Raw genomic sequence first — 19,534 nt, 5'->3', positions numbered from 1 at the left:
TGAAGTTAGAAAAGATTACGTAGAGATGAATTTTAGATGCCTTTTCCTTGTTTTTCTTAAAGCTTTCAGTGAATATTTTACTGTGATTTTTTTAAAAAATTTGTTTTTATTTTATGTATGTGGCGCAGAAAAAGGCTGTGAACCAGACATCACCAGTTTCTGCATCGAAGACGCAGGACAATTTGAGACAGCCTCAGCTATCAAGTCTTCTGAGCAACACACTATCAGGTCAACTAAGGTCTTTTTAACATAATTTTCTTCATTTTCTCCAGCAACAGAGATTCGTTTTTCTTCAGTGTGTCAGACTTACATTGATGCCTCATGCTCACAGGGTTCTAAAGATTGTTGGAATTTTATTTTTAGAAGAATTCAGGCTGTATTTTTTCAGTTTTGAATGCATGCTTTGATTTTTTCCCAACCATGGCACTTCATTTTCTAGAGTGAAAAGTTCAATCTTCACAATTAGCAATTATTGCTCCTCTCTATAAAATCCAAAATTGTACCTTCTTTGATTTGGTTTTTTTTTTTCAACTTAGGAAAATAGAAATAAGTTATTTTCAAAATACAGACATCTGCTAAAATTCCATGAAACTTCTAGAATGTTGAATGTGGTGGCTGCTTCAGTTAGAGAGGGAAGAGAAATCGGTATTACAAGGTTATGTGCAGGCTGTCATCACTCACTTTGTTCTTGAATGTGTCACTTTCAGTTGCAATAGCTCATGCATTGTTCATGTCAAAATAGCAGCTTTTCAAGCAGCACTGTGCTACTGAAAGAACAAAACCGTTGCATTCAAGGCCAGCAGAAAAAGGCAGTAACCTTCCTGTTCTCTTTGTGCCTAAGTAACCTTTTGAATAAGGTCCTGTACTCTACCTTGCTCTTTTTTTTCTTGTGTACTGTTACGTATAAGCTCTCCAGGCAATTCTATACAATCTGCCCAGTATGCTGTGTGTCTTTGGGCAAAAGACCTAATAAATTCTTAATTGCTTTGGTTGTAACATAGCATGACTGATAAGATGCTGTTTGGATCATGAAGCAAAGCAATTGGAAGAAGTCTGTCTATCTAAAAAAAATTAAGGGGGAAAAATATGCTTGCTGTCTAAGTACCTCTAGGAGCTTCAGAAAAATTGGGTAATACACTTGAGGGAGGGTTAGTACTGAAAAGCTTGATAAAATTTACTGTATGATTTTAGGTATATTGTTGGGACACTAAACTTACAATACTTGAATTTCTTCTTATGTTGCAGTACCATGGTGAGATGTGATTTATAGCTGAGGATTTTTGTGGTTTTCAGGACAAAATATCAGTCCTGTTTAATTTTTATGAGCTGGTTTCTCCGCAGGATAGTTGCATGAATGCTTTTAAGCATAAGATGTGTCTTTCCTAAAAACAAGTAAAATTATCAGGATAGGTACACAAAATTATTCTCCTCTTGCTTAGGATGACAATCTTTTAAACTTTCTTTTATAGGACAAGACTCTGGAGGAAAAATCATACAACAGTCTCTAGGAACTGCACAGCCACAGGAAAAAGTGATAGGATCATCATCAGTTCAGCAGAATATACAGGTAGAGAATAACTTCTGTTTATGTTTCCCTGTCTGTCCTGGTTTTGACCAGGATAGCATTGATGTTCTTCTCAGTGAGTGGTCCAATGCTGTGTTTTGTGTTTGGGCTGTGAATAACACTGATAAGGCACCGGTGTTTTGGTTATTGAGCAGTGCTTACTCTGCAAGTCACGGCTTTTCCAGTGCCCCTGCTGTGCCAGTGAGGCAGTGCAGAGCCAGGACAGCTGGCACAAATGGCCAGAGGAGCATCCCATGGAACATCATGTTCTGTATATAAACGTAGGAATTGCCTGTGAGCTGCTGGTCACTGCTCAGGAAAGGGGTGGGCATTGGTCAGAGAGTGCTGAGCAATTGCATTGTGCATGACTTGTTTCTCCTGGGTTTAATTCCCCCTTTTTCTCTTCTTCGTTACAACTTTGCAATAATTATCATTACTATATTATTTTATTTTTTTCTGTTTTAAAACTGTTCTTTGCAACACACAAGGTTTACTTTTTTCCTAGTTCTCCTCTCCACTGGGGTGAGGGGAGGTAGTGAGCAAATAAGTAAGGAATCATTGTAGGTTTTTTGTAGAGTATCTGAACTCCCTTGAACTTGACAAGTTCTACCTTGACATAATAAATGTTGATTACTTTTCAAATTGATACACTGAATGCTGCTTTGAGATTCAGTTCAGTAAGTGGAGTCTGACTGTACTGTTCCCTGAAGATAATTTTGTATGACATAACAATTCTTTATTGAGTTGGCCAAAAGTTCAGCCTGCTCATTATTTCTTACAAACTCAGCTGTTCTCTGTCTGATTGGGAGAGAGTGGTTTGTGAGAAGTAGCAGAAAAGTTCCACCTTGTCTTTGTTTTATTCTTTACTGCAGTCTTCTTTTTTTACCATCAAAAATTCTCCCACATAATGCAAGTGTGTACAAAACCACTGTCCAGGATGAGTTTTTTTTTGGAGAGGATCTGACTTAAAATTTTTGTTTGTAAATGTATTTGTCAATGCAGTAGGACAGGAATGTTTTTCCATGTTTTATTGATGTACAAGTAGAGCAGAAGTTACAGTAGTGCTTAGTTAGGGGGTCAGCCTGGTTGTGTAGTAGTTGCTCAGGTGTTTTTTCTGCTTGGTAACTACTTCTTATGCTCTGAAGTTGGAGGCTTTTTGAGGCAAATTCTATTCCAGTGTGCCTGCTGTGAGTCTTTACCCCCTGAGAGAGCCTCAGGTCGCAGGACAGTGTTCCCAGGAAAAAATACTGATTTCATTAAATGTCTAAGCGAAGGAGAAAATGAGTTCTCTACTTGATGGGTATATCTGTAGCATTGACACTGAAATAGAATTTCTAGAATGACTTTTACCACCCCCCCAGCCACTCTGGCTTTTGAGAATTTAAGTGCACCATGTTAGCCTGCTTTCCTCACGGATATTCTAATCCATCAATATCAGACGACATCTTCTGAGAAACACAGAGACAGTCTGTATGAGCAGATTTATTTGTAAAAGTTTTTAGTTGTACCATTTGATCATCTCTTTCCTAGTGAAATAGGTGTAATGCACAACAGTGGGATTTGTCTACAAACAGCATTTCAGACCTTTGGTTTATGTCACTTCCCCATTTTAAGGATACAAGTGCCCTCTGAAAATAGGAGATAGTTGAAAGTGTTTATACTTACGTGGTGGTTAGAGTTAATGTTGGTGATGTACAAATTGACAGAAACAAATCCTGGAACTTAGGCTTTGCAAATGAGGGGATAGATTGTAATTTGTCTTTTACTTTGAACTTAGGTGGATGGTCATTTAGTTGGACAGAAAAGGCCTGCTGCTAAACAGTTAACTAAAGGAGCTTTGTAAGTCATTATTTCATTGTAATTTTCTTGCATAAACCTTGATTTTTACTTTTGTCGATGTAAAGCCTCTGTACAGGATGTTAAATATATATCATTAATTTTTTTGTAGTATTCTGCAGCAATTACAGAAGGATCAGGTACATGCTGTGACACCAGATAAAAGTCGGTTCAGATCATTAAATGATGCAGTTCAGAGACTCCTTTCATACCATGTGTGCCAGGGATCACTGCCAACAGAGGAAGATTTAAGAAAAGGTACTTTTCTTTTTAAAATTTGGCAGTAAGTTTTTAATCTTTTTGTAAATTAGAGCAATAAGAAAGGGAATATTTTAAAATTTATGCAGGTTATTGAGGAATGGTGTTTGAAAGTGTACTTTGTCTTTCTAGTGGACAGTGAATTTGAATCTGTAGCTACACAGCTTCTGAAGAGGACACAGGCTATGCTGAACAAATACAGATGTTTGCTTATAGAAGATGCAATGGTAAGGTGTAGAATCCAGGTACACTTTGTTTATGGGATGGGATTCAGTTTGTTGAAAAAATACCTACAGAACAGGCACATGAACTTCTGTTCTCTGCTTCTGTTTTGCTCTTACACTGAAGTAGAAGAGGCTGTGAATAGTCAGGAGGGTGATTTCTGTGTTTCTGTGACTGATGGAACCTGAAATGGTGTTGATGTTGTCCATTCAGAGGCCTCCAGACGTGTTATAATTGGAGCCAATTCATATTACAGTTTAGGAAATCATTATTCTTAAAAGCTATGTGGAACTTCGTCAGAAGTGTTTCCGATTTTACATGCTCTCACAGTTCCAAGTATGAGGGAAAATAAAACTGGCCAAGTTACTTTAAGAATGTATTTTTCAAGGGTCAGAAAATGTAATTGTGACTTCAGACATGCTGATTTTCAAGCCTGGAAAAGTTCTGAATTTGAGTATAAAAGACATTTAGATATTTAGAGACAGGAACACATAATATAACTCTTAGAATTAATACAGTTTTAAAACTGACAGTTGCATTGTAAAAGATCCAATCCATTAAATATTTGCAAGTATTTGCAGGTGTAAAGAGAGGATGAAGGTTGAGATTTGTTCTTTTAGCATCTGGTATATTGTATGGCAAATCCCATTTAGTAATTTTGAAAGATTTATTTCACGTAGTGTTCAGGTTTGAAATTACTTGCCTGTTTATGGCCTAGTGCAGTGAACCTTTTCTGTGATGGATGGATCCAACTTGGCTTGAGGGTGTTGTCAGCAAAATGCAGTTCTGCACCAGCTGGTTACAAGGATGGGAGAGAAATGCAGGGAAGATGATAGGGTGGTCCCAGTTCAAAGTTTTTGCTGATTGATTCCCTAAAAGAGAAGGATACTGTATGAAATAAACTTGTGGTATACAGTAGTAAGCATACACAGTCCTGAAAAAGTACAATTTATGCGGCTGGAATAGCAATTCCCTGTTTTAAGGTCTTTCCCAAATTAAATTTACAGTACAATGTGAGTAATATTTCATGATTGAGTTTCAGTAGTGGTTGGGTCAGAGTCAAGACTGTTGAATTGTGAATGTTCTTCTCAAGTACCTAATAAAAGAAGTTTCTTTTTCTCTGGAAGTTAACTAAGCTATCAGTGTTTTGAATTGGTACCAATATATGAGTCACTACAGAGATTGGTTGTTTTTTCCTTTTCTCCAGCGGATAAATCCCTCTGCAGAAATGGTTATGATTGATAGGATGTTTAACCAGGAGGAAAGAGCATCTCTGACCCGGGATAAGCGTCTTGCACTTGTGGATCCTGGTAAGTAATGCTTAACTTCTAAATTAAGTGTGGAGTGTTTAAAAATAGTTGTGGCCACAGTGAGGCACTGATTGCTGTGGATTCCTGTTATTGAAATGTTGAATAGCATTTGCAAGAGAACTTTTTATAACTCCAGAATGCAGCAGTCCAGAGACACTGTAGTATTGAAGCAGTGATTTGTGGGGAAAAAAATACTTTACCTGTTTGGCAGAGAAATGTTAAGAGTTTATTTTGACAACAGTCACGACTCCTGCAGTGCCTCCATTCTAGGAGGGGAGAATCTCTGAGTTTGCTTGCAGTCAGAAAGAACAGCCCTGTTTAAAGCATGAATACTCTTGTTCATCTTAATGAAGTGTTGCTCTTGGAGTGTCATGGCCATTTAAATGGCAGCATTTTTAACTGGGATGTTGTTAAACATAGCACCTGGAAACACGTTATTTGTGTAAGATTACAGCTTTGTTTAAAGGTTCTGCATAATCTGCATGTTTTAAAAGATATTCACAGGTTGTGTTGTAGAAAGTATTAATCTTCAGAGACCATATTTGCATATTTAGAAGGCTGGGAAGTGCCCTTAATCTGGTTTTACAGTGCACATACGTGAGCAGTGTGCTGATTAATTTAGTGCTAATCTCCTACACTGTACACAGCAGAACACTTAAGCATATGAACATCTCTTACAGACCCAGATCTGTAAATTGTGGTTGTTATTTGAATTTCAGTACTCAAACTGTATTGGAGTGTCAGTTATTTGGATGTGTAGGGAATTTTAGTAAAATGTTGCTGCTTAATTTTCAGATGGTTATCAGGCCGATTTTTGTTGTTCTGCCAAACAATTTGAGAAAACAGCTGAAGAAGCACAGTCCAGCAAAAGTGACCACCAGTCCAGCAAAACATTACCTTCCCGAAGTCAGACTACCAAAACCCAAGCCAGAGACCGACCAAAATCCAGCTCAGCAGAGTCCACAAATCACAGTAAACTTCCTCTAGTGCCTAACAACATTCTGACACCACAAGAAGGAAAAGCTTCTACTAAGAAATCCGAGAGCCTCACTAAAGCTTTAAAGTTTGAAAAAGCTAATTGTACTTCTGAGAGCCAGTACGTGGCTCTTTCTGAAGAAAGGATGAGTGGGAAAGATCTTGCCAAGTCCACTGAGAATTCTTTGAGTTCTGAAGACTTGTCAAAAGTTGTGTCAAGAGGCAGTCATGGAACACACAATAAAATATCAAGGAACACAGTTCAGTCTTTCTCAAAGGTAACGTGTAACAATTCACTTCAAGACAAAACTCTGAGGAGCTCTCCAAAGAATGAGGTGTTGCATCCTGATAACAGGAAAGGCTCTGGTGAACCCCAGCAAGACTTACTGCTCAGTAAGAGTTTAGAAACTACGTTTAAAAACATCTTGGAACTTAAAAAAGCCGGGAGGCAGCCACAAAACGAGGCGGCGAGTAGTGGCTCGGTTGAATTAGAGTTCCCTAATTTTTCACCTATCGCTTCACAAGAGAACTGCCTGGAAAAATTTATTCCAGACCACAGTGAAAGTGTTGTAGAAACTGACTCTATTTTAGAAGCAGCTGTAAATAGTATCTTAGAGTGTTAATAGTTACAGTACCATGGACAAAGTTATGTTTCTCTTAGCAGAAGCAAATGTGAATGACACCACAAGTACAGCCTGACATGCATTTAAGGTTAACCTTTCTAAACTAGATTCTGTTCTGTGTTTGAGAGCAATACTCATTGTGGTTACAGTGAGATATCCAAGTAAAGTTAATCCTTGTTAGAATGCAGTCTGTTAGGGCCTTACTGTTTCAAGTATTATTATCATAGTGCTTTTGCTAATTGAGCAGTACTGCAACGTAACAGGGTTGCAGGTTGTTAGGCCCTATGTAATATGGTAATATACTGACAATCACAGTCATTTGAAAGGATATATTTATTAAGAAAATGTTTTTAAAGAGTGATGGAAGCAACAATTCTCCCCTACCCTTCTCTTTCACAAATCATCAAATTTTTAGTTTTTCTGGAAAATCCACTGTACCTCTATTCAGAAGTGATTATTTGCTTTGTTAATGAATCTGTATTCTAGGATTCTGAAGTTGGAAGGAAATCATCAGTGTGTTTACAAGGCTTCATAATTTAAAATTTTAAGTGCTTTTCTATTGCTTTCTGAGCAGAAACTAGTACTTGATATATTTGTAGTGGGTAACTTTAGTCTGTGGGATGATATTATATGATCTTAGTCACAGTGGCATGATATGAAGTAATAAATGCTTGACTAAGGAAGGTAGAATGGAAGCCAGTAAATAGCAAAGTGTACAGGATGAGGCCATGATAGAGCCATGAATTTATATATATAATACATATATATGTTATCTCTTGAGGAAAAGATTTTGCATTTTATAATTGGATGTAGTCAGCCTTGAGTCTTTCTGAAGTGGTATGTTTTTGGTTTTTTTTTTTTAATTTGTTGTTTTTTGTTTTTTGGTTTTTTTTTTAGACCAAGTGTCAAAAGCACTTTTATTTGAAAACTGTATTTGTAGCTTATATTTTAAGAGGATGTTAGCCTTACTCTGATTAAATTTAAAGGCCAGTGTTTATTTTTGATTTTTTTGCTTTTTGCTGTCAGAGAATGTTAAATCATCCACTGTAGCAGTCATAATTATCAAGATATGTACAGACCAAAGTTGATCAGCAATCCCATTGTTTAAACATATCAAAAAAGTGTAATTATTAATTCATATTGTAAAGCCAAGTGAAACCATTGCGTGGTTTGTATTTGGCTTGCTGTCATGTCGTTAAGATAGAATCTTATTATTTTATTTATTTATTTTAATCTATGACGTCTTTTTTTTTTTTTTTTTTTTTTTGCTGCCCATGCTGCTTTTGTTCTAGTTTACTTTGGTCATGAGTGCTCTTGTGCACATAAACGCGCTGACCTTGGTCGCGTGTGTGTAGTACATATGTCTGCTCAGGAGGATACAGCTTTTGTGGTTTCTAAGGAATGCTCATGTTCTCCCCCAGAACTTCTCCACCATTTCTCAGAAACATTACCAGCCATTTCCCAGACTTGCTGATTATGATTTTCGTGATGTCAGAGGCTCATTGTGACAAGCTGTGGTTGTCAGTGAGATTGCCAGGAGAGGAACCAAAAGATTTTGCTGCTGTGCAATTCAGTCCATCTGAATGGCACAGTAGGAAGCAGAATTAGATCCTTGGGAAAGTAGAACATTACAGTGCAACTCAGTATTGAACTACAGTCCACTGTCTGACCGCTAAAGGAAACCAAATCTAGAAAGCAGTGAGAGAAAGATGAACTTCCTTAATACTCATTTCCCCTGCAACGTGAATGGAAGTACTGGTTTTGTATGTTACTAATTGCCATTTAAAAAAAAATTGTGCCAATTTTAAAGTATATGTTTGTAAAAACCCAACATTCCCAAGTGTTGTATGAAATATTAGTAAGTATTGCCAGTTTTAAAATTTTAGTTGGGTGTCCACAGAATAGATTCTCAGGCAGTTAGTTGTTTTCTTATTGGCAAAACTGACAAGATAGTCTTCACCTATTGCCTTTTTAGATTTAATAATATTCTCATGGCTGTGTATTCTGATGCATATTTTATTTTATCATTTTGGTAATTTAACCATTCTGAACTATTTAGGAAGGAGAGCAGTAAGTTACACAGCTGTATGTTAACTAGTTAATTTTTTATTTTATTGGGGAAAAAAAAAAGTGAAGTTGCACATTCATCAGTCCCCTTTCTTGTTGTACCACCTTGAAATGGGTATGGGGTTTCCAGGCTCTACAGCAAATACATAACTGAAGTATCAGGTTATGTGTCTTCTATTGGGTCTCATTGGGAAGGGGGGAAAATGGCATATAAAAGAGGACAAATTGCAAAAAGTAATCGTGGTTGATTTGGTCAGACACATTTCTCTGAACTGCTCATGAGAGGAACCCCTTGAACAATCCTAGTAAGATTGATCTTAGATTGTTAATGTTCTGTTGTTCACTCCTTTGAATTCAATTCTAAAGGAATTCTGGTACGTGGTGAAGCAGTAAATGAAAGAATTGTATTTTTGTGGTGCTTAAAAAAGTTTATTAATCATATGGGCTCAAGTCCAGCAAAGTATTGTGAATGTGCATGACTTTAAACATGTTTTCATTATTTTGCTGGATCAGCGTTGTGATTTCAATGTTATTTAATACTGCCTAATATTAAAACAAAATTTAAACTGGCAATTAAGAAAACTATGTTCATTTTGAAGATTTTGGTATAATTTATCTGTTAGAGTAGGGAGGCCTTACAGACTGACTTCACTTAAAGAGGATGTGTCACTTATTGTCAGCGTGGTATGGACTTTATTTGCTTAAATACCTTCATTTGTAAAGTATGTCTCACTTGAAATTGCTTTGTATACATTTTGTAAAAATATTTATAAAATGTTTTGTAAAAAAAAAAAGTATAACAAATTGCAGTTTATTTTGTTATGTTGGATAAATACTGTTAAAAGACACAAGTCAGTAAATATATTGTTAATCCATGGATAGGAAATGTTTAGTTGGAGATTACAAATTGAAACAACCATTGCAATACAGCCAAAGATTTGGGAAAAAATGTCTATCTGTGATTGTCTTGATTTAACCAAGTCGAATATTTACATTTCCAAAAAATGCTTGGTCTCAGTTTTAAGTAATATGACTACAAAATATTCTTACTCCTCTGCTTTTCATGCTGCAGCTCTGTTGTAATGTACTTAGTAGGCCAACTTTCCATACTCCTTATGCATCTTTCTGAACATGCACTATTAGGATTCGGTTCATGTGGCATTATAACTACATTCAATAATATTAATCTCCAAATTACACTCTTGTAATTTGGAGCCAGTGGTCTTGCCTTGTTGGTATTAGAAGTCTTGCCACAGCGAGGTTCTCCAGGCATGTTCTCTTTCTCTGGTGTACTTCCACAAGGGAGAGGAATCATCTTCCTGAATGCTCAGGGAGATGGGAGATGAAAGGGCTTTTGTCATTCAAGCAGCCACCACATCCGTGCTACAGGTTTGACTCGGGTCAGCTGCATTTGGGTATAGATACTGTTTGGTATTTTGTGAGAAGAAGATGCTGCAATTGCAGGTGGTACAAGGAATCTTCCTACTTTTATTAGAGGGGTGATGAGCTTTTTCTTACTGTGATTGAATTTTTCAGAGTATGCTGAGACTCTGATCTATTAAAGCTCTTATGCCCGGAACTTCCTCACTTTATTTTTGGAGGCTGTGGAAGTGGAGCAGTGATGAAGGGCGCTGCCTCTCATCTTGGAGTACAGCCTGCAGTGTTGCAGTGTTGAAAGGTAGAAATCTCCATGGTTAGTATTTATTTTGTCAATGAGACAAAATAAACATGCTTTTTGAATGCTTCCCACATGGATTCAGACAGTAAAAAAAAGAATAAAATCAGTTAAATATTATTTTAATTTTTTTGGACTAGGATGGCTAAGCATCTTGGGGTTGGTTTTTTTTTTTCTTTTTGTCGTATCCCTGTAGAATCACCAAGCAAACCTTTTGCATTGCTAAACATCTTATGTGAAGTCTGCTATGCAGATATCTTCACCTGAGAATATCTTTATGTTATAGGAACATAGCATATTTTTTTTTATTGCTTTTCAATAGATTTTTGTACTGGGGCTTGTTATGTTTATTCCAGCTTATGTGGCAGAATTTCTGAAGATTGGGCATGTGTAAGAAAGTCAAAACACCATTAATTTTGAGGCTCTGATTGAAGAAAAAACCCAACAAACCAGAATCAGATTGGCACAAGGAAAGGTAAGTAAACAGTTTCATGACTTAAAGGCATTCTTCTCTCTTCAGTAAGTTTTTTTAATAAATCTGTGTACTTTTCCTTTCAAATCATGCTCGTGTTTCCTTGCAATTTTCATAACAATGCATCTGTCAGACAGCTTCAAGAAATGGGAGAAACTGTCTTTGTGACTGGGGGTCAGCTCTCACTTTGGTTAAAGAAAGTCCCTGCAGAAAAGAAGCAAGGTCTGGTGAAGATCTGCTATAGCAGCTCCGGTGCATAGATGCAATGCATGTGCAGATCTCAGATGAGTAGTGGTGGGTGTGTTGAGTAATTTGTGATTTATGGATTGGCATTTGTGAGTGCTGCTAATCTTGCAACTGGCCATTGTGTTGGACATGGGGAAAAAAGTGTGCATAATAATGAGTTAAAATAGGTGAACACCAGGTAAGCTTGAGGAAGCTTCCTGTACTAGGGAGGAAAAGTCACAAAGGACACAGAGTGTCCAGCTGAACCAATATTCTTGGTGTAAAAGCAAAAACCTTTAAAGCTGCCCTGCTATGTGCTGAAGATCAACTCCATTTTATCTTTTTCTAGAATTGATATCTTACCTTGTGGGGAAAAAACACTTGTATAAATATAGGAACTAGCTGCATCAGAATTTAAGGCTCTTCTTTATTTTATTTATTTTTATACACACACACACACATGTATATGCAGGGTTGGAATTGACCTCCCAGGCAGCTAGTGACAGAACAAAGACACACTCAAGCTGTGTCAGGGAGGGTTCAGGCTGGATATAATAAGAGTTTCTTCACTGAAAGTGTTGTTCATCGCTGGAATGGACTGCCCAGGGAGTGGAGTCACCGTCACTGGAAACCTGATGTAGCTCATCTCAGTGTGGCATTGCTGCGTGTATCTGGGGCTGAGAAATGGCCAACAGCATAAAAATGCATGGAGTTGATGCTACTGAGGTTGAACAATTCCATGTTTCTTTCATGGTAAAATTAAATGGGGATTTTGGAGGCCTCTGTTAGCAAGGACAAAGAGAGTGCTGTGTCTGTGGAAGGCTTGGTACTGAGTGCTCAGGAAGAGGGACTTGGAAACCTTTGTGTCCAGAGAAGGAAATTTGTGTGAGGCTGAAGGAGATGAGGCTCCAGGGTTTGGAAGAGATGAGCAGGAAGGTGAGTAGGTGTGTGTGGGATGGATTTTTTTGGGCATCTGGGATATAAAGACTTAAACTTTATTTCAAAAACACAAGATGTTTTTGTATACACAGAAAGTTCTACAGTACTCTGTTTATGTATTAGATAACATAATTAACAATAATAAACACTGCTCTTTTTTCCTTTGCACCTGGGTGAAGAATAGATTTACTGAATATTTTACTTGGATGAGGATTTGTGTGTCTTAACAGTTGCAAGGATTGGCTCACAACACAGTTTGAAAGCTGTTTGTGGAAGAACATACCTAATATGCAAAGTTTGATCTTAATTTGAGCAAGAATGTTGCTAAAGGCTGTGAGTCAGTTCCAAAGTATTGTGGAATGGGGGAGGTATTTTCATGCTACTGAATGAGTGTCATTGACAATGCAAGTCTTTACTAAGAGGTAAGGAAGGTATGGAATCTGTTTGCTGCAATGCTGTTTTTTTTTTTTTTCTGAGGTTCAATTTCCCCCAGTGATTCAATTAATTTTGAGTCTTTAGTGAAAACAACATACAATGTTAAGGTATCTGTAGTAATTAGAATTCCCTCTATGAAAATGCATTATATTACTCTCATCTGTTCAGAAGGGCAGTTTTAGTCCTGTGACAACTAGTCTGAGAGTTAAATCTCACTTTGCAGAGGTTGAGGATTGCTTTTTTTAAAGATTTTGTTAATGTTAAAGGGAGATAACGCCACACTCTGATTTTGTTTTGTTTTATCCTTTGACAATCAAATTTTAATCTCCTAAATAAGTAATAAAACGTTCTTGGATACTTCTAAGTCTTAAGTCACTTTGACCTGTTTCTTCAGCAGTGTTCTGTCACAAGCTGCATGGTTCATTTCAGAGCCATTTTTGTGAAGAAGGATCCTACAAAAAAGTCATTATATTTAACTTCTGCTTCCATTTTCCATGCATTTTCCGTAACTTTTGGAGGATTAATGTTTATGTCTTCAGTTTGTAAACTCTCTGAGACCCCCTCTGCTATTTACATGCAGATGTGTTTAGCATCTACCCCAATCAGAGTGAAGGTATTTTCTTCCTTACCTGGCTGGTTTGGTAGAAATAAATACCAGAGTAAGATTATTGATGACAGGGAAAACTGGATTAATTTACTTCCCCTCCCAATCTGCCATACTGTTTCAGACTTGAAGGTGTTAGTAGTAGTTTTATGTCTCTGATACCAGGGTCCAGGCATTGAAAGTATTTGAGACTGAAGATTGGAGTAAACCATGCCACAAAATGGTGTGACCAGGAGCCTTAAAACCTTTTACTCAAATGCAGACCTGTTTGTTTGGACTGCAATCCAAAATCAAATTTTATCTTGAAATCCAGTTTTGTTGTGTCTATGGAGAGGAAGAGGAAAAGGAGCAGTTATAAATAGTTAAAGGTCCATTGTTTTTTAGAACAGAAAAAAAGAGGATTTTCCCTTCTTTCTTCCATCCCATTGGTGAGTTGACAATGTTCTGTAAAAGGTTTAAAAATGAGAAGCAGGGTGGAAAGCAGAATATGCAGCTCTATTTGTCCATTCCTGAGAGGCAGCTCAGTAACATTATGTTCTGTGCAAATAAACAGTAGGTTTCAATTATCTGCTGCTAATTATCACCTAAATTTGATTTGCACGCTCTTCAAAGGGACTCATATCTTTCCATTTAGTTATTTGTTTCAGTGCAATGAGTGATTTTAATTCAAACCAAATGTGGGTCAGTTTCCTACTGGAAAAAAATTGCAAGGAATGTATTTATCCAGCCATATCAGTTTAATTTTAGTTTAATGTATGTGGTGATTCACGGCCTCAGTGGGGAGGTGAATTTGTGTCAGTCTCTGAATTGGCTTTGCCTGTTTGGCAAGTTTGGAAAGGGCTTGGTCAGTTGTAGAAGGTCTTAAATAATTGTTCCAACTGGGGTGGTTCTGGTGGGCTCTGAGTAATGGGATGAAGTTTTAAGGTTATTCAGATGTAACCAAATCTCGTTGTGAAGACTTTTCCCCCCCAGATATTACTTCCCTTACACAGTATTGGGCAAGTTGGTCTTTCACACAGGCTTTTTTTTTTTTTTTTTTTTTTTTTTTTTTTTTTTTTTTTTTTTTTTTTTTTCTGCAGTAATTATCCTTTTAATCTTTATAGGCAGACCCTATTTATTCCTCTGTCTGTAGTGGTGCAGCCAGCAGTCTCTGAGGGCATTGAAACAATGGTCTCGTGCCTTTCCTTCACCAAAAGCACCTACTAAAAACTATAGGCCTAGGGAAGAAATGAGGCAATACAACATATGTGTGATGGAGTGATTGACTATGACATCAAGCAGTGCCCTGGAAATCCTGCAGTACTGTGTCATGTGGACATTGTCCTGGGAAATATGCTCTAGAAGTGGCCCTGCTTGAGTAGGGGCCTTAGGCAAGGTGACCTCCAGTCATCACATCCATCCTTAACAACTCTGTGCTAATAATATTCAGTTAACATTGTTGAGAAAGGATATTTAAATGTGCAGTACTGGCTGCAGTTTTCAATTGAACTTTATGGGATCACACAGGTCATGGTGTGTATTGAAAAATACATTAATTTCTGCTTTTTATGACCTACAAAGAGAACATCCTGTGAGAAAGGTGTTAAAAGATTGTTACCAGTCAAATGATTAATATTTTACCAAAAATAACAACTGTCAGTAAAGTAGGCTCATCTTTAGCAGAGTTGTCTCGTGAATGAATATTCACCAAATGCCAGCAGCTACCAGTGCTCTGCTGGGGAGTCTTCTACATGCTGCAGCTCTAACTCCAGGCAGTCATTCATAAAATGTTCACTGGATACAGTGAATGCTCTTAATTTTAACACGTCTTGTCTCTTTTAAAAATGTTCTATGTCCATCCTCACCCACAATCTCTTTTACCTGGTCTGTTATCCACTGCTGCAGTAGCTGCCAGCTCCCCTCTCCAGTCTCGATCTCTTCCTTGAGCTTGTGGTGAAAGCAGTGATGGCAGCTGCTCTCTGAGCACAGATGGCAAACTTAGGCAGTCCTTGTTCAGACACTTGAGCCTCTCTGCCTTTTCTGTCCCTTGAAATCAGTCTTTGCGATAAAAACATTATTACTTATTTAGTACCTTTGTGGTGTAATGGATGCAGCCAGGGGGGCAATCTACCATGCAGCTGGCTGGGCAGGGGACAGCCACAGCAGGGAAAAGGGGAAATCCAACTGGAAACTTCTGCCTGTAAAGGTGGTAGTGAAAGTGTTGCTAGCCCTGGTAATTGGTAACAGCCATTTACAGGGGCAGGGAGTTTGGGTACATGTTCCTGCCAAAAATTGTATTCCGGATTGTGCACTCGTGTTTCCTGTCCTGCATGTAGGGATGTGTAGACCCTCCAGGACAGGGCTCTCACAAACCAGGAACACGCAGCGCTGGCTGGGTGTGGATGTTAGAGCCTGCCCTGGCTGTGGGGTGCCTGAGTGCATTGAGCCTTACACAGGGCTCTGGCCTCCTTTGCCCTCAGCCAGGTGAGTGGGTTTAAGTTGAAATCACTTGGACCTCTGGATAAAGAGCTTTTAGGAGTGTGAGGTTTGTTTTGTAGAGGTTTTTTCAACTTTCTGTTTTTCCCAGGAGAAGGAATGGAGGACTGGTAAACACTAGAACCTGAAATTTGCTCTGCAGAGCATTTTTATCCCACATTTTGACTACCATTCAGAAAGAATAGTATGTATAGATTCTGTAGGCAGACAGACACAATAGCACTGCAGAGTGAGCATTTCTTCCAGCTGTCTTAATGGAGTGTTGATTTTAAAATCTAATTTCACTGCTGCTTGCTATGCATTTAGCACACAGTGAATATTTGGTTAGTTCAGCTGTGCAATACCATACTTTGCTTTGGGGTGGGTGTCATGGTCGCTTCAATCAAAACATCTTTGTAAGGTAAGTGAGCAAAGAGCAAACAAAATTTGAGGCAATGAAAGCAAGAATATGCCAGGGAAACTAGTAATATTGTAATTCTATCAAAATTTATTTGAATGAAGTGTTAATTACTCTTATACAAAAAAACACTCCCCCAAAAATCCCTATAAATCCCCCCCTAGGGTCCCCCCAACAATTCAAACAAAAAAAAACCCAAAAAAACCAAAAAAAAACAGCAAAGAGAGTTGCAATACAGGAATTTTTAAACCCACAAAAGCATTTTTAAAAAGGTATTAAGTAGAACCTGACGAACAGGCTGATCAGGAGAAGATGAATCTGATACTGTCATGTAAACTTGAAATAAAGGAGAACAAGACAGCTGATGAAACAAAGATAAGCCCCAATAAAGTAAAACCAGTATTACTAAGAGAATAACAGTTCCAAAATAGTAGAAACAGAGTTACTCTCTTGTGTAGTAACAATAATATTTACTGATACAAACTCTTGAGCAAGGTGAGATGAAGAAATCCACCCTGACTGAGATTATTCCCACATTCTAATGATGAAGAAATTCATAAATGTTATAACTTCCCAAGTAGCTGAAGATCTGACCATTTCTTCTAGTAGTGACCTTTAAGCTGTTTCTCTGAATTTCTTGTTTATTGTTTATTTCACTAATAAGAAAAGAAGTTTTTAAGTGCTTATGGTAGATCAGATGGAACAGGAAACTATTTCCAAAAATTCTGGAACACTCTTGGCTGGGGAAAGGATTTTTTAAATTTTTTGTTTAAATATTGTGTATTTTATCAATTTTTGGGTGGCTGTGGTTTGCAGCTCATTCTCACGATTCTCCACGAGGTGGAGGAAGCAGCCTATGCTTCGTGCTGCGGTGTGGGAAGGGGCTGCGGGAGCTGTGCAGGGCTCCCGCTGCCCTCCTCACTCTCCCCCTCCATGGAAGGAGCTTGCAAGGAAGGGCTCTGAAGCGTTTTTTGCTCCTTTTAAGAACGACAGTTAGGATTTCAGTCTCGTGATTTATCAGGAGGTCTTGAAGGGCTGCACAGAATCACAGAATATGCCGAGTTGGAATGCACCTACACGGATCTTTGAAATCCAACTCATGGCTCTGCACAGGGCATCCCCAGGCATCACACCATGTCCGAGCATGGAGGATGCTGAGTGATTGTGATGGGAGAAGCTTGGTGTCACAGCTATGCTGCCTGTCTGTGATCATACAGCCAGGGGCTGCTGGGTGAATCTGGTTCTCTGAGGCTTGGTGTGCTGCACTGTATTTGGTCTTACAGGGTTGTTTCACTGTAAAACTCCTCTTCTTTATGGATAAAATACAATAAGGAATATAACGGCTGGGGTATGTAATCAAAAATGCTGTAACTTATATTAGATTTCTGCTAAGGGCTCTGATTTGTGAACAATGTTTCAGATTTTCTGTTGACTGCACTTATCTTGCACAATTATATCCAAACTTGTCTTTTGCAGAATCCTGTGTTTTCAGTCTTTGCAGCTCCTAAAATCAAACTTCATTTAATTTGTAGTCTGAAACCCTCACCCAGTGGGTTTTTATTTTTGCCTGTGATGAAATCTGTCAGCCCAAAATAGAAACTATTACAGTTTGATTCAGTGGATTTCTGTTGGGGAGGGGGAATCTCTGTCAATATTCCTAAGTGAATGACACAACACTGCTTCTCTTTTACCTGATCATCTTATGGCAGATCCCTTGACTTACTTTTCAAGGCATTTAAGTGTTTGCAGCTGTGCTAAGGTTGTTCCATCATTTCAGGCCTAACTCAATTGTGTCCAGATAAAAAGTCACTAGAATGGGGTGTTATCAAGGTGATTTGCAGTTAGTGAACAGGAGAGCAGAACCGTAGACCGAGATAGTGAATTGCTTAGAAGGGAGGCTGGAAAGGGGTTTTGAGGAGCCATTTCTTTCTCCATACCTGATCCCCTGTGCCTATCCTGTTCTTGGCAGAAGCCTTGGCAGGTTGCTGTCGTGAGCTTGCACAAAAGGTGGTTTTGCTCCCTTTTAGCCCAAGCATTTTCTCCAACCTCCTTGCATCTGTGTTCCCACAAGCATTGTGTTGCCATAAGTGAAGCATCTGAGAGCTGCAGTGTGAGGTTAGAAAAAAGTGGGATGTGAGGAAAGTGTTGGACTTCATAAATAGTGTTGTATCAGGGAAAATATCCATGAAGATGTTATTAAATGTAGAAAGGAGTGTATTCTGTTATGTCCCAAAGCTTTTATTTTCTGGAGAGAAGGGCAAATTGTTGGTTGGTTTAGTTGATGCTTGGGGTTTTTTTTTTGGGTTGTTTGTTTGTTTGTTCTCCTTTACTGGTATTATTTGTGCCACTTCTTTAAAGAAAAGCGGCCTTTTTTTTTTTTTTTTTTTTTTTTTTTTTTTTTTTTTTTTTTGTCAAAATATATGAGGGCTTCTTCCAGCATAGCCTTGCCAGTTAGAGCTGAAATTTCTTCTTGTTCTGACTGATGCATCTATGATAGTAAATCATCTAGCTCACAGGCAGGACTTGGAAATTTCTAACAAATTTGAATATATGATCTGTACTTCAGGTGAGGTTTGGTCTCTTCTCCCTCTTCTGTACGTTACCTTGTGACAGGCTAAATAATCTTAACATAAACTGTTGAGGAAGGTTTACAGGATCAAGCTTTGCCAGCTTCTGTGACAGCTAAAGAATGTTGTTTTTTTTTTACTGAAGACTCATTTTAGTGGCAATCTGTTAGTGTGGTAAAGCAGTCAGATGACCAGGCCCCCATTCTTCTTGAGAGGCTTAAAATTCAGGTGACCATACTTATGATTAATAGAATCTTAGCTTTAATAGAAATAGTTCTGCATTGGTAATATGGATATTTCATGGTGATATGCTTTCTCTGGGGGAGGGGTAAGTGTGTGGGAGCACCTCTAAATTAGGGAGAAAAAACACATTTATTCTGAAGTACATGAATGTGGCCAGAGATAGCTGATTTCTGGAGCTGTGCTAAATTATGTGAGTTACTTGTCCCCAAAGAGGCAAAACTTATCTCCTGAGCCCTGAAAGCAGGTTGGCTTTGCTATTTTATTTTTGATACAGGACTTAAGTTGGGCACTACCTATATGGGAAGCAGATTGGGACAACAGTCTCCTTACAGCTTCATTCTTAAGGTGAAGAGTTTTCTCTCTGAGTGCTGAGGAGAGGGTCTGCCTTCATTTCTTAGCAACAGCAGATTCAGAGCAAAACTCAATGAGGAGCTGCAGAGAAAGCTCTGTGGCTTCCTGAAAGGGTCGGGCTGCTGCAGCAAGGACCAGACCAAGGGGCTCTCTCTGGCAGGGGATAGGCCCTTGCTGATCCATGCTCAGGGCTGGAAACAGCAGTGGAGCCTCTCAGTGGGTGCCCTTGGTGCTTCTTGAAATGACCCAGCAGCCTCCAGCATGCCCAGCCTGGGATGCTGCTCCTGTTCCTTTGT

At 38.3% G+C, this 19,534-nt stretch overlaps 1 protein-coding gene across 22 annotated transcripts in view; it reads left to right on the top strand.

The window, feature by feature from the left end:
* The window catches only part of BICRAL (BICRA like chromatin remodeling complex associated protein), a 45,694-nt gene extending 35,483 nt beyond the window's left edge, over positions 1 to 10,211 (top strand). For all 22 annotated transcript variants that reach the window (XM_083856533.1, XM_083856535.1, XM_083856526.1 and 19 more), the window contains 7 exons: positions 129 to 228; positions 1,470 to 1,567; positions 3,342 to 3,403; positions 3,513 to 3,658; positions 3,791 to 3,885; positions 5,088 to 5,190; positions 5,986 to 10,211. In XM_083856533.1, coding sequence (XP_083712659.1) covers positions 129 to 228; positions 1,470 to 1,567; positions 3,342 to 3,403; positions 3,513 to 3,658; positions 3,791 to 3,885; positions 5,088 to 5,190; positions 5,986 to 6,788 — 1,407 coding nt within the window. In that variant the 3' untranslated portion in view covers positions 6,789 to 10,211. The remainder of the gene's footprint in view (positions 1 to 128; positions 229 to 1,469; positions 1,568 to 3,341; positions 3,404 to 3,512; positions 3,659 to 3,790; positions 3,886 to 5,087; positions 5,191 to 5,985) is intronic.
* Positions 10,212 to 19,534: the final 9,323 nt, after the last annotated feature.

Source organism: Zosterops lateralis (assembly GCF_965231275.1).
Source record: "Zosterops lateralis genome assembly, chromosome: 3".
Classification (NCBI taxonomy): Eukaryota; Metazoa; Chordata; class Aves; order Passeriformes; family Zosteropidae; genus Zosterops; species Zosterops lateralis.
The sequence above is the reverse complement of the archived record's forward strand: the minus strand, read 5'-3'. Positions and strand labels throughout refer to the sequence as shown.